General features: G+C 39.4%; 1 protein-coding gene across 3 annotated transcripts in view; it reads right to left on the bottom strand.

The window, feature by feature from the left end:
- The window catches only part of MYOM1 (myomesin 1), a 153361-nt gene that overhangs the window by 120881 nt on the left and 16617 nt on the right, over positions 1 to 15863 (bottom strand). For all 3 annotated transcript variants that reach the window (XM_040479292.1, XM_040479291.1, XM_040479290.1), the window contains one exon: positions 14354 to 14679. In XM_040479292.1, the coding sequence (XP_040335226.1) occupies positions 14354 to 14652 (299 nt within the window). In that variant the 5' untranslated portion in view covers positions 14653 to 14679. The remainder of the gene's footprint in view (positions 1 to 14353; positions 14680 to 15863) is intronic.

Here is a 15863-nt window from a genome sequence, read left to right on the forward strand (position 1 = left end):
GATGGACATTTGGGCTCTTTCCATACTTTGGCTCTATTGTTGATAGTGCTGCTATAAACATTGGGGTGCATGTGCCCCTTCGAAACAGCATACCTATATCCCTTGGATAAATACCTAGTAGTGCAATTGCTGGGTCATAGGGTAGTTCTATTTTTAATTTTTTGAGGAACTCCATACAGTTTTCCAGAGTGGCTGCACCAGCTTGCATTCCCACCAGCAGTGCAAAACAGATCCTCTTCCTCCGCATCCTCGCCAACATCTGTTGTTGCCTGAGTTGTTAATGTTAGCCATTCTGACAGGTGTAGGGTGGTATCTCATTGTGGTTTTGATTTGTATTTCCCTGATGATGGGTGATATTGAACATTGTTTTGTGTGTAGGTTGGCCATCTGGATGTTTTCTTGGAGAAGTGTCTATGAGCATTAAAAGGTTCTTAACATCATTAACCATCAGGGAAATGCAAATCAAAACCACAAGATTATTGCCTTACACCTATCAGAATGGTTAGAATCAAAACGACAAGAAATAACAAGTGTTGATGAAGATGTGGAGAAAGAAGAATCTTTGTAAATTGTTGGTGGGAATGTAAATTGGTACAGCCACTGTGGAAAACAGTATAGAGACTACTCAAAAAATTAAAAATAGAAATACCACATTATCCAGTAATTCCACTACTGGGTATTTAACCCCCCAAAAATGAAAACACTAATTCAAAAAGATATATGCACCCCTATGTTTACTGCAGTATTATTTATAATAGCCGAGATATGGAAGTACCCCAAGTATCCATTGATAGATGAATATATTAAAAAATTAACTTATATATAATATACATATAATATATAATGAAATATTAATCACCCATAAAAAAAGATAAGATCTTGCCATTTATGACAACATGGATACACCTAAAAGGCATTATGCTAAGTGAAATAAGTCAGACAAAGACAAATGCCATGCGATTTCATTTTATGTGGAATCTAAAAAAGCAAAACAAACAAAAAGCAGAAGCATACCTATAAACAAATATAAAAAACAATCTGATGGTTGGCAGAGGGAAGGCAGGTAGGAGGATGGGCAAAATGGCTGAAAGGGAGTGGGAGATACAGGCTTCCCATTATGGATTGAATAAGTCATGGAGATGAAAGGTATAGCATAGAGGATATAATTAATGGTATTCTAATGGTGTCATATGGTAACAAATGGTAGCACTTGTGGTGAGCACAGCATAACGTATAGACTTGTTGAATCACCATCTTGTACACCTGAAACTAATGTGGCATTGTGTATCAACTATACTTCAATAAAAAAATTCTATATCTAATAAAACTATCACTCAAAACTGAAGTCAAAGTGAAGACATTCCCAGACAAATGAAAACTGAGAGAATTCATTGCTAGCAGACCTGCCTTACAAAAAAGTGTTAAAGCAAATTCCTCAGGTTTAAAGAAAATGACACCAGGGGCGCCTGGGTGGCTCAGCCAGTTGAGTGTCTGACTTTGGCTCAGGTCATGATCTCATAGCTCTGTGAGTTCGAGCCCTGCATCGGGCTCTGTGCTGACGGCTCAGACCCTGGAGCCTGCTTCGGATTCTGCATCTCCCTCTCTCTCTGCCCCTAACCCACTCGCATTCTGTCTCTGCCTCTCTCAAAAATAAATAAACATTAAAAAAAAAATTAAAGGAAATGACACCAGACAGTAATTTGAATCCACACACATACATACTCTTCTTTGTGAAGAATACCACGAAGTAAATATTTGGATAAATGTATTTGCATATATACATTTCCATTCTCTTCAATACTTTGAAGACATAGATTGCATAAAGCAATAGTTATCATACTGCATTGCTGGGTTTATAATATTAATTTTAATATATATGAACATTGCACAAAGGACAGGGGAGGAAATGAAGCCACAATGAAGCAAAGTTTCTCTGTTCTACCAGTATTAAATTAGTATAAATCTGAAGTAGAATGTGGTAAGTTAATATGTGCACTGCAATTCCTAAAGCAATATCTTTAAAAAAAATGTAGTTAAGAAACAATGAAATTAAGTGGTACACTAAAAATGACTATTTAACATAAAACAGGGCAATAAAGGAGAATTAAATGAACAAAGGATATGAGATATACAAAGGATATGAAATATATAGAAAAAAAACAAAAGTAGCAAACATAACACCAACCATATTAGTAATTTTATTAAATGTGAAGGGATTCTCCCTCTCTCTCTGCCCCTCCCTGTTCATGTTCTGTCTCTCTCTGTCCCAAAAATAAATAAACGTTGAAAAAAAAAAAAAGGGGGGCGCCTGGTTGGCGCAGTCGGTTAAGCGTCCGACTTCAGCCAGGTCACGATATCGCGGTCCGTGAGTTCGAGCCCCGCATCAGGCTCTGGGCTGATGGCTCAGAGCCTGGAGCCTGTTTCCGATTCTGTTTCTCCCTCTCTCTCTGCCCCTCCCCTGTTCATGTTCTGTCTCTCTCTGTCCGAAAAATAAATAAAAAACGTTGAAAAAAAAATGTGAAGGGATTAAAAACTCCAAGGAACAGCAGATATTGTCAGAATGGGGATTTTTAAAAATCCAATTGTAGGCTGCTACAAAAGCCCCATTGCATATCCAAAGACACTTAGGGGCCCCTGGTTGACTCAGTCAGTAGAGTATGGGACTCTTGATCTCAGGGTTGTAAGTCTGAGCCCCATGTTGGGTGTAGTACTTCTTTTGACAAAGAAGTAGAAAACTTGTGTATTGAAAATGACAAAACATTATTATGATAAGTGAAAAAAGATCTGAATAAATAAATATTCCATGTTCATGGACTAAAAGATATTGTTAAGAAGGCACATTTTCCAAAATTGTCCTACAGTTTCAACATTATTTTTTTTTAATTTTTTTAACATTTGTTTATTTTTGGGAGAGAGCATGAGTGAGGGAAGGGCAGACAGAGAGGGAGACACAGAATCTGAAGCAGGCTCCAGGCTCTGAGCTGTCAGCACAGAGGCCAATGCAGGGCTCAAACTCACAAACTGTGAGATCATGACCTGAGCTGAAGTTGGATGCTTACCGACTGCGCCACCCAGGCACCCCTCAACATGATTCTTATCAAAATCCCAGCAGATTTTTTTCTTTGTAGAAACTGCCAAGGTTATCTTAAAATTCATACAGAACTGTGAAGGAACACATAGGCAAAAGATTTTTTGTAGAAGAGGAACTGAGTTTGAAGACTTATATTCACCGATTTAAAACTTTTTATAAGTAACAATTGTAATTAGTTCATTTTTGATAAAGGTGCTAAGGAATTAAAGGGGGAAAGAAAACCTTTTCAACAAATGGTGCTGGACCACTGTATATCCATATGTGAAAGGATGAACTTAGAACTTTACTCAATATCACATGCGTAATTTAATTAAAAATGCATCAAATTTCCTTTGTTTTTATATCTTTTATTTTTAAAAAATGTTTAACGTTCATTTATTTTCAAGAAACAAAAAGAGACAGAATGCAAGTGAGGGAGGGGCAGAGAGAGAAGGAGACACAGAATCTGAAGCAGGCTCCAGGTTCTGAGCCATCAGCACAGACAGCGGGGCTTGAACCCACGAACTGTGAGATCATGACCTGAGCCAAAGTCAAACACTTAACCAACTGAGCCACCCAGGCACCAAAAAAATGGATCAAATTTCTACATGTAAAAGTGAAAATTATAAAACTCTTAGAAGATAAGAGAAACTCTTTATGATATTGAGTAAGTCAAAGAGTTCTTAGCGATAACACCAAAAGCATGATTCAAAAAGAAAAAAAAAAGGAATGAATTAAACTTCATCAAAATTGAAAAGTTCTGGCCTTTGAAAGACACTGTTAAGAGAATGAAAGGAAAGAGAGAAAATATTTTCAAATACATATCTAATAAAGGATTGTTTGTAAAATATTCAAATAACTCTGACAACTCAATAATAAGCAGAAAAATCCATTTAAAAATATGCAAAAGAAAAAAAGAAGCAAAAGATTTGAACAGGCTGGTCACCAAAGAAGATATATAAATGGCTAATGAGCATATAAAAAGATGGTCAACATCATTAGTCATTAGGTAAGTGCAAATTAAAACCAAAATGAGGGGCGCCTGGGTGGCGCAGTCGGTTGAGCGTCCGACTTCAGCCAGATCACGATCTCGCGGTCCGTGAGTTCGGGCCCCGCGTCGGGCTCTGGGCTGATGGCTCAGAGCCTGGAGCCTGTTTCCGATTCTGTGTCTCCCTCTCTCTCTACCCCTCGCCCGTTCATGCTCTGTCTCTCTCTGTCCCAAAAATAAATAAACGTTGAAAAAAAAATTTTTTTAAACCAAAATGAGACCCCACTACCTACCGACAAGAATGGCTATAATAAATAAGACAGAAGAAAACTAATGTGGATAAACTGGAATTCTCATACATTGCTATGGGAATGTAAAATGGTACAGTCACTGCAGAAAACAATTGAATAGTTTCTCATAAAGTTAAACATAAACTTAGCATGTAGCTGATATTTTAGAAGGTGCTGGAGAAAGGTAACTTCAAAAATAGCCTTTCAAACTGTGTTATATGTAACAGTACCACTGAAATTTTCACAGGTTTATTTTTTAACTTTCCTTAACAACTTGATTTATTCAACAGATCCTATAAACATATTTATTCATATTCTACTGTGTGCAAAATACTGTGCCTGACTGGGGTGGGAGGGAGATATAAAGAGAAATTAAAGACCCTTGCTTTCTCAGAGCTTTACAACTTATAGGGGAATAAATGCTACCAGGCCTGACATGTCGTATAATGTCCATCAAGGAAGAAAGCACAAAAGGACAGAAGGAACACAGGCAGATACGCAGAAAGAGCAGTGCAAACAAAAAGTTGAATTCACAGGCTTGAGAGACAACTTCCGTCTGGGGTTGCCAGGGAGTCCTTTGCGGAAGAGCTGGACATTGAAAGAGGGGTAGGTCATCCTGGGATGACACAGTGGTAGATGCAAAAGCTTCAAAATAAAAGCTCGATTTTTATTGCTGACTTATGTATGTGTCGTAGTTAGACTTTACTGAGTGGTCATAAAAGAACTGAACTCACTTTTATTATTACAACAATTTTCCTTTAAAACCGCATCTTCGTATATATTTGCAACTTATTCCTGTTGCATACAAACAAAATGCTCAGCTGTTTACCAGAAGAAAGGGAGAGGCAGCGGTTTTAGTGAACTATGGGTCATCCTTCTCGGCTGTCTTCACTCAGCTAGTCAGCCACTCCTTGGGGGCTTCTGGTATCTGAAGCCCTATCTCTTTCATCTTCAGCACCCCCTGGAGGGTCAGGAATAAGTACTTGAAGTTTGCAGTCTCTCTTTTCATTTCTACTTTTCCATCAGTCATATCTCCCTCTTGCAAAACTTGAAAGACAATACTTTCTTTGGGGTTTTATGAAAAGGTTGTTTCGGATCTACTTTTGATTTAGAGTAGCTTCGTTCTATGATCCTCCTTTGATATGGGTATCATGTCAGGCTCAACACTTCTACTGACCTTTCAATTCTCCTGTTTCCCAATCTGAACACTTATGGAGGTTTCAGGAGAACATCAAAGTTAGACAAGTAGTAGACTTTGAGTCCTTTCTTTTTTACTAATACACTTTGCAGAAAAGGCTCCTAATAAGATATAAGCATGAATTTTGATTGATTAACATCACTCTTGAAATTTACTGATATGTAGCGCCATAATAAGTAAACGTTCTTGGTTTTTTGTTTGGTTTTGCATTATTTACCTTACACTTGTCTTTTTTCCCCTTCTCCATTTCACTTTCTCAGCCATGAAAATATTTTATTTTTAGTTTTAAAAAAAAATGTTTAGTTATTTAAATAGGAATGTAGCCACAATTTTTTCTTCTCTTTATTGCTTTATTTTTTCCATTATTTAAGTTTCCATCGATAATTAACATTTTATCTTCCTTTTGGTAATTTTCCACAGCTAATGTATAGCCGTGAGCTAAAAGCAAATACGATAGAGGTTTGAACCACTTTTCAACATGAATGTAGAACAGTCATGTGTTCTAGAAAAGGTGAAGGAGTAAAACACTGAGAGATTTAAATCTTTTGTGGTCCTTCTCTACACATACCCTTCAGTTTTTATCCATTTATGACTATTTTAGAAATTAACCCAGATTATGGCCTATTTTTAAGCAGAAGTGAAAAGGTTTACTCCATAGTTCCTAGATATTATATTATGCATGACACTTGAAGGAGATGCCTTATAAAGTTTTAGTCTGTGAACTGAAAATTGTCCAGGGTTTTAAAAAGTTAGTCTTATTATTTATAAGGCAGCCCAGAAATCCACATCCCACCCCACTTTGAGGATGGTCACTGTGGTTGCATGGAAGTTACCCCCCTCCTTTGAGGTGCTCTTGCTTTCTCTTGTTTCATCTAGAAAGGCTGCCGTGGAAAAGGTCAAGCCTGTTGCTGCGGCTCCCATGGGCTTCCAGAGTTCCGAAATCTCTGTAGGGAAGCTCAGTTACACTCTACTGCCCAGCCAGCCAGGAACAGAGCTAACATTTCACATTGGAGCCTGGGAGGTACCACTTTGCCCCCCTTCCACCTGACCCATTCTATTCCTACTCTACTAAAGGACATGCCTTCCTTCTCACAGGATGGTTCACCTGTCTGTGGAAGATGAATGCCATTCTGGAGATATCTTGTATCATCTAAACTTGAATTTAGCCTGCAAAAGAGCCCAGCAAATAACGGTTTTGAGTGACAGGGCAAAGCACAGGTAACAGAATGAATCACATCTTACCTGGCCTCAGTGTAAGTACCTGTGAAAGGAAGGGCTTAAGTTAGATGAGCTTTTGGTCTCTTCCTGCTTGACCATTCCACAGTTCTGTGGATCTACAAACTGCTGATAATATGAAGCTGGTACTACCAGGAGTGACAGTCCCAGTTCTCTCCATGCAAACAAGCCACATGTTTATAGCAGTGATAGTAGGGACAGGAGACTGACATGGCGAAGGCTACTCTCCTTGGATTCAGGGATTCAGAACATAACTCGGTTGGCTTATAAAGAAGTAATCGGCAGGGCACCTGACTGGATTGGTCAGCAGAGCATGTGACTCTTGATCTTGGGGTTGTAAGTTTGAGCTCCATGTTGGGTATAGAGATTACTTTAAAATAAAGTATTTTTTTGTAAAAAAAAGAAGTAATTGGCAATAAACTTGCCTATTTCTTGGGGGAAAAAAGTAACTGACTTTTCTGCTTTCATTAGATTTTTCTCTGATCTTTTTCTTTCACATGGGAAATAATGTAACTCGTCATTTTCTTAGTATTTAAAATGTGGAAGACAAATCCCAGAACACTGAATTGACTTTTGTAATCCAGAAACTGTGGTGCTTTTTCCTTATATACAATAGTTAAGCTTTTATTTAGAGATGAGGCTATAAGGCTATTTCTAGAGGAGAAAAGGTAAGAGTAGGCAACCTGGATATATCAGTGGCTTTCCAAACAAACTTCATTTCCATAACTGTCTATAGTTCAATAATTTTTTGTAATTCATACTCAGCCGCTTGAATCTATAGGTGGACCTAAATCCCCATACAACTATGGTTATTTCAGGTGTTTTTCCTATTAAGTACCATAAAAAACACTAACAGTGGAACAATGTACTTCATTGGATCTTGGGGAATGAAGAATAAGGGTATGGTTTTACCATCATTATACTGCCTAAAGAGACTCTCAGAAAATTCATTGTATAACAAATCTACATGGATCTTTTTGCAGCCTCAAAACTATGTGGCTATGGGAGTTGAAAGCCCTGTGACAAATCTGGTAGAAGTAAGAATTCAGCAAAAGCTAATAAATCCAAAAATATGTTCACCATATCCTTTCTGACTGCCCATCTGCCCTGCCTGGACTACAGCATTGGCCTCCTATCTGGGTGACCTGCTTCTGCTCATGCACCAGTCTGTTCTCCACAGAGCAGCCACAGTGCTCCTGTCACAACTTAAGTCAGATCAAGTCATTTCTGTGCTCAAAACTTTGCCAAGACTCCCTCTAACTCAGAATAAAAAATTCTTACAATGGCCCACAAGGCCATTTGGTTGGCCATGCCCTGTCCATTTCCTTTCTGACATCTTCACGTACTTTCCCCTCATTCCTCTGTTCCCTCAGTGGCCTCGATGCTATTCCTTACTGAAAGGCCTTGTAGTGGCTGTTCTCAATGTCTGGTGCACCTTTCCGCCAGACAATTCCCTCTGCTACTTCACATCTTTGTTCAGATATCACCTTCCTGAGGAGGTCTGACTACTCTACTTAAAATTCCAACCTGCACCCCCACCCCACATACTGATGTGTCTTAGCCTACTCGATTTTTTTATTACTTCCATAACATCTATTACCTTCTAGAGTGATATAAAATTCAAGGCCCTTTTGATTATACTTATTGTTTATGGCCTGTCTCTCCATGCTAGAACATATCCTCCATGAGGGCAGGAATCTTTGTCAGTTTTGTTCAGCAATCTATCCCAAGCACCTAGAGCAGTGCTTAGCACACAGGAGGCATTCAATAAATAGTTAGTGAATGAATGGACAATACTTAAACCTCAGTGACTGTCCCTGTGTGCTATTACATCAAGTACCTTATGTGATTATTTCTTTTAGACTTCCCAACATGAGGGATAAACATTTTCCCCATTTTACAGATGAAGAAACTGAGAGGTTAACTAGGTTATATGAAGTCACAAGTCTAACTCCAAGTAAGCACAGCCTGTTTGACCCCAAAGACTATCCCCTTTGCATTATAACATCTGGAAATCAATATGTAGAAAATGGATACTAATCTGATGCCAGCAGCTGAGGTCAAGACACAGAAATGTCCACAGGCAGTAGATTTCTTTGGTAACATCTTTTGAAACCACCCTACGGTGGGAAATAGAGCAGGTTTTCAGGTCCCCCTCTGTCCTGCTGTAATCAAACCTGCCAATAAAAGACAGAGGCTTCTGTGTTCAGTGGTCTCTATTTTGAACATTGGTATCTTCTGTCTGAATTGGAATTGTTTTGAGCATTAGCATATTCTTTGCAAACTATAGTAGTTTCAAAAGAGGTTATTACTTGGGTAACCACCAAGGGTAGTTTATCAATGTGACATGAGTGTAGTTAAGGGCATAATTTAAAGTTAGGCAGAGGTGTGCCTGGGTGGCCTAGCTGGTTAAATGCCATACTTCAGTTCAGGTCATCATCTCACAGTTCATGAGTTTGAGCCCCACATAGGGCTCTGTGCTGACAGCTCAGAGCCTGGAGCCTTCTTCGGATTCTGTCTCCCTTTCTCCCTGCCCCTTCCCCCACCCTCTCTCTTTCGCTCTCTCTCTCTCAAAAATAAATAAATATTTAAAAATTTTAAAAAAAAACAACAAAATTAAAAAAAATAAAGTTAGGCAGAATATCCCAGACAAGTTACTCATGCCTCAGTTTTCTTGTCCCCACACTAGTGTCTTCTACAGTCCCTTGTGAGTCACTATGTCTGATTCTAAGTGACAAGTTAAAGAGTCTGTGAGGTTTCAAGTTTGGCATTCATGAATGCTCCTGGATCGATTGTTCCCTATTCTGAATCTTGTTATTGTGGTGCTCAATGGCTTTTCTAGTAGGAGGGCAAATAAAAGGAAACATAATGAAAAACTATATATTGCTGCTTCAAGAAAAATCTGGTGGCTATGAGGTGAAGGGGAGTTGGCTGATCATAACTGTCACTGGGTACTCATGGAAAGGGTGGGGGGCTTGGGGTACGATGGGGGTTAAAATCATTATTCTACCATTTCTTAGTGCAAGGGAGAAAATTTATTTAGTCTACTTGGGCTCTAATTTTCTCATTTTTATTTTTTAATGTTTATTTATTTTGGCAGAGAGAGAGACAGAGAAGAGAGCACAGGTGGGGCAGAGAGGGAGAGAGGGAGGGAAAGAATCCCAAGCAGGCTCTGCACTCTCAGCACAGAGCCTCACGAACTGTGAGATCATGACCTGAGCCAAAAGCAAGAGACCCATGTTCAACTGAGCCACCCGGGCACCCCAAATTTTCTCATTTTTAAAAAGAGAATAATAATTTCTACTTCTCAGGGTTACTGTAAAGATACAGTAGTATAGAGGATACTGTGCTGAATTGCATCATATGGGTTGAATTTCAACTGTTTAGAATCAAGAAATTCAATATCTACCATTACCACAGGGTTGAGGGACAACTCTAAATCCCTCCATCATCCTAGAACTATGCTGTGTTGTCTCTGCTTTTTGAAAGTTATTCATTCCTACCAAGTGTAACAAAATATTTATTATTTCCATCTTAATGTGTGATCCAGCTTACTGAAAAGAAAGTTACCATGATTTCCATAATATCACACTCCCTATAAACATCTGCCTTAATTCATCCTAACTTCGTATAATATTGGTATTGGGAAAGGGACCCTCAGGCCACACACTGGGTTGTCTGATGCTTATATTCACACTTTCTACTGCAGTGGTTCTGACCTTTGTTGAGTCACAGTGTTCTCTGGGAATCTGATAAAAACTACAGTCTTTCTCAGCAAAAACAAATTCTCAACTGTGCCTAATTTTGCACATAATTTCAGATCAACCAAGACCCTGTTGAAATCTATTCAAGGATAGAAGTTAAGAACTCTTGCCGAATGGTAGTTGTAAGTACCATTTCTCCTTTAATCACTGATAGTATTTGTGGATTATTTGCATGAAACAATAATCTTGTCTCACTTTGTCTTCCTGAATTACTTTAATTTAGGGGTTTTTTTTCACTGTGACTAAGAATAAAGGCATTTATAAGTGTTCCAGGATTTATTTTATAACCCTTGGCTTACAATTCAATTGGTAACTGATCTGTGCTTATAACCACATTGACGCTGAACGAGCCATTGTTCCTAAGATTTACTGAGGTCAGCCAAGCCCTGAGCACATATCAGTCTCCATAGTTTCCATTTTACCACTGGACATCTAATAACAAAGCAGAGGGTAAAAATAGATCAAGCCTAGTGTTTACATACATTCCACAGAACTGCATTTATAACGCTAAGGATTTTAATCAACAACACTGTCACAATCCAAAGAGAGATATTTCATTTAGCGGGGAAAAGTTGCTCCTCCATTTTGAGAGAACGAAAATACAACCTAAAGGAATTATGAAGATTCTGAAATGTTCAAAGAATATTATTTGCACCTGTTAGCTCTAGGTCTAAAAAAAGAAAAACTAAAATAACCCCAGGATTAGGTTGGCTTTCTTTTCCTTTACATTGCATTACATAAAGGGAAAAATATTGGTGTTTTCTTCCCTCTCTTGTTTCTGGGTCAACATTTCTAGGTTAGTATATTTCTACCAAGAGTCTGAGTTCTTCAACATTAAAGCCATTAATGAATACCTACCTACCTTCCTGCCTACATAAAACACAGACATAGTAGGAAAGAACACGATGTGAAGTTGAGTATAGGAAAATAATTACAATTCCATTTCCTATAGAAAGCTTATTATGTGAGGCTTTTAAAGCTGAAATGGCTATGTGTTCCAAAGATAGCACAGAGCAATTTTTTTCTGAATAAAATATAAAAATGCTCAAAGTTCAATTACTAATGTTTAATATAATATATCCAATTATAAATAAATATGAATAGGGGTGCCTGGGTGGCTCAGTCAGTTGAGCGTCTGACTTCGGCTCATGTCATGATCTCACAGTTTGTGAGTTCGAGCCCTGCATCGGGCTCTGTGCTGACAGCTTTGAGCCTGGAGCCTGTTTTGGATTCTGCGTCTTCCTCTCTCTCTGCCCCTCCCCTGCTCATGTTCTCTCAAAAATAAATAAACTTAAAAAAATTGTAATACAAATGCAGAAAACTCTATAGATTCTATAGCCTTGGGGAAAGGAAATAAATACACAAGCAGTGACATTAACAACTATACAATAATGAAAATACCCATCTTCTACCTCTTCTATAGACTCAGCACAGTCTTGGAAAATGGATATTTAAAATGTAATCCTCCTCTATTACAAGACAGCTGCTTTCCTAAATGAGGTTCTTAATGTTCTATGGAACATTCTTCAGAACAAAATGATGCTGCCACATACACATGGTGTTAATTCCCCCCAGCTTTCCTTTGGAAGGCAGTTCATCTGAAGCAAGTGCTAAAAGAAATGAATTCACCTTAGCGACAATATTTCCATATTTACAGCCAACACAAAGTCCTTCTGAATATCCCATGAAAGTGAGATGGCAAGATGATCCTGTTCCATTTTCAATGGAATTTCATAACGTTGCCATCATATATCCTAGGTAAGCCCCAGCAGACTCTGGCTCTGTTACTGAACAGAGCAGAAACTCCCAGGAGGTCCCTGCTCGTGCCCAAGAAACAACAGCTGTAGATCAGGTGCTGCTTAAACCCACTGGGGATTCATTCAGGAATTTCTTCCTTCAGAAATCATCCTCACTTTGACTCATACAAACCACTGTGTTATTTCCTTAATAATACCTTTAAATCCCAGAAATAAACACTTTTCTAGTTGTCCTAACAGATATTTTGTGGACTTAAATTTTGTAAAACTTAAAATTATATTATTATGTTTATAACAAAAGAATGCAACTATGCCAGATGCTTTGGAGGGGATTCAAAGCAGCAAGTGGTTATTTACCACATAGTCCAAAAATGTCTATGTTTTCAAGTTCAGCAACTTCTTCTGTGGACTATAGATAGATTTTTTTAAATATTTTTTTAACATTTATTTATTTTTGAGAGACTGAGAGAGACAGAGTGTGAGTGGGGGAGGGTCAGAGAGAAGGTGACACAGAATCCGAAGCAGGCTCCAGGCTCCAGGCTCGTGCCTCTCAAAATAAAGGCTCCAGGCTCCAGAGCTGTCAGCACACAGCCCTACGTGGGGCTCAAACCCACAAACCACAAGATCATGACCTGAGCTGAAGTTGGACACTTAACTGACTGGGCCACCCAAGTGCCCCAGGATTTTTAATAAAATCACATAAATCTTGCAAGTGTTTTTTTGATTCCCATGAAACATTTCATTCTGGATATCAAGAAAATAAAAACTGGCTTGGGCTGAGAAAGTAAGCATCTGCCCAGCATTCATCAGGCTAGAACAAAAGACACAGAAGCCAATTGCAAAGTTCACAGGAAACATTTCTCCAAGGGATACTGCTGCTGTAAAAGGTTATGGTAACCTCCTTCTTTGTGTGACTACAGATCACTGAGAAACTTTCTTCTCTAATATCAAAGATTATCAGTAAGTTTGCCGTTTGAAATTTTATCAGTGAGAATGAGACAATGTACTCTTACCTGGATGACCCCAGTCACTGTTGACACGAAGAAGCAGCCTCAGTTCCCAACCCTGGGGCTGAGCTCCCACATTAAGGGTTTCTGGATACAACAATCCTCATTTATCTCAACTTCACTGTTTCCAGTAGAAACAGGACCCTGGGTTCACTTTGCAAACCAAACCTGCATGTAAACTCCACTCTTCCTAGAATGCTATAGTAACTCTCTTTCCCTCTGTGGCGTGGTCTCCCTCATTACAATGGGTTGATCAATCTACTTTGATCAGAATACAGATTTATTCCTGGTATTCTTAAGCTGACTGAGATAAGGGCCTAGTTTTATAAAATGTTCTAGCTGGGGTGCTTCTGTGGCTCAGTCGGTTGAGCGTCTGACTTCAGCTCAGGTCATGATCTCACATTCGATGAGTTCGAGCCCTGCGTCAGACTCTGTGCTGACAGCTCAGAGCCTGGAGCCTGCTTCAGATTCTGTGTCTCCCTCTCTCTCTGCCCCTCCCCTGATCATGCTCTGTCTCTCTCTGTCTCAAAAATAAATAAAAACATAAAGTGTTCTAGCTAAAGAAAATATCTGCTGCCTGAACAATAGCTCAGAATTGGTTCTCAGATATTGAAAAAGTAGAATACATCTCTGCTGTAGTTTGGGCGCCTGTGACCTGTGAATTTTAAATTCTATACTGGCTTCTCATCTAAGTAGAAACATTCTGAGGGCCAGGAAACCTGCTGTGAGTGTTGAAATGATATTTTCTGGCTCTGCTGCTGCTGAATGTTGAAATGAATCTGTGGCAAAACTTCTCTGCTTCTAGCAATATCACAGTTGGCAATGCAAGCAAGGCACGCCAGTGTGATTATAAAGTGTGAAATTCAAAGAGAATGTAAAGGGAAACAGGTAGACAGAAGTCCCAGGTCTCCCAAACACATGGCCTCACTCCACACCTGGTTTAAATGTAGGGCTACCAGATTAAAAAGAAAGGGAAATGATGTAGGAGGGTTATTCAGAGAACGTGCCTTTGCCCTAAGGTTGGAAGGCTGCTTTTGACATACCCATGGGAGTAGCCATAATCATAGGCTGAGGCTGTCTTCCGACTGGCTGCAGATGCATGGGTGGACGCAGTGGCCCGAGAGGCCTGCTGCTGGTACGAGGCAGCGGACGCCTGGCTGAAGGCCTCAGATTCCTGGCGGTGTGCGGCAGAGGACCGGCTGCTGTAGGCCGTGGAGCCGTGGGTGTAGATGGCAGAACTTTTCTTCTCCTGCTGGTAGTGGCTCATGGTGGTGCGAAGGTCCTTATTGCGGTAGCTGCTGTCATAGTGCTGGTGGAGCTTCTGATAAAATGGCAAAGACATCGTGTGCCCCGGAGGAAACCAGGTAACCTATAAGAAAGTAGCAAATTTTGAGTGAATTATTAAGTAACAAGTGGGCACCTGGGTGGCTCAGTCAGTTAAGTGTTCAATTCTTCTTTTTTCTTTTTTAATGTTTATTTATTTATTTTTGGGGGGGGGGGTAGGGGCAGAGAGAGAGGGAGAGAGAGAATCCCAAGCAAGCTCTGCACTGTCAGCACAGAACCCAATGTGGGGCTTGACCTCACAAATTCTGAGATCACCACCTGAGCCAAAACCAAGAGTCGGATGCTCAATTGACTGAGCCACCCAGGCACCCCTAAGTTTCCAATTCTTGATTTCGGTTCAGGTCATGATCTCACGGTTTCGTGAGTTCGAGCCCCATGTCAGGCTCTGTGCTGACTGTGCAGGGCCTGCTTGGGATTCTCTGTCTCCCTCTCTCTCTCTGCCCCTCCCCTACTTGCTCTCTCTCTCCCTCTCTCTCAACATAAAAAAAAAAAAGAAAAACAAAAACAAAAGAAAGAAAGAAACAAGTCATCTAAACCAATATGCAAAAGTTAATACTCTTATCTTTTCCAAAGAGCAAATGGAAAATGATGTGAAGGTTAGCTTAACTGGTTACTCAGCAAACTTTCTACTTCATGGCCCACTTAAGCCCCCTCCTGCCATTAGGTCTTCTAATAGTGCAGGCTTCTTTTTGTTTGTTTGTTTTAATATCTAGGAGGTCTTTACAAAATTTCCCTACTCTGGCTATTTGCTTTTTCCTCAGGCCTTTCATAATATGTATTTCTAATTTTCTGGCATTTCATTCTGATGGGGGCTTCTACTGGGAGAATATGTAATGAGGAGAGCCTGTGTATAGTCAACGTGGTTTTCATTCAACAAATAATTACTGAGCACTTACTATGAGCCTGGTTCTGTTCCAGCACAAGAAATACACAGATGAACAAAACAAACAAAATCCCTGCTCTGATAACTTTATATAGGACCTTATATTCTATAGCAGGAGATAGCCAATAGAGAAAATAACTAAAATGTAAGGTAAACAGAATGTGTTAAATGCTACAGTCAAAAACAAGGGGGAAAAAAACAAAGAGTTGGGATGCAATTTTAGACAGCCTCATTAGGGATAGCTTCTGAGCATGAGAGTGACATCTGAGCATGAGAATATCAGAGGAAGAGTGTTTTAGATGGAAGACCATTGCAAAGACACGAGG

This window comes from Herpailurus yagouaroundi, unplaced genomic scaffold, assembly GCF_014898765.1.
Source record: "Herpailurus yagouaroundi ecotype Mexico unplaced genomic scaffold, PumYag 142, whole genome shotgun sequence".
NCBI lineage: Eukaryota > Metazoa > Chordata > Mammalia > Carnivora > Felidae > Herpailurus > Herpailurus yagouaroundi.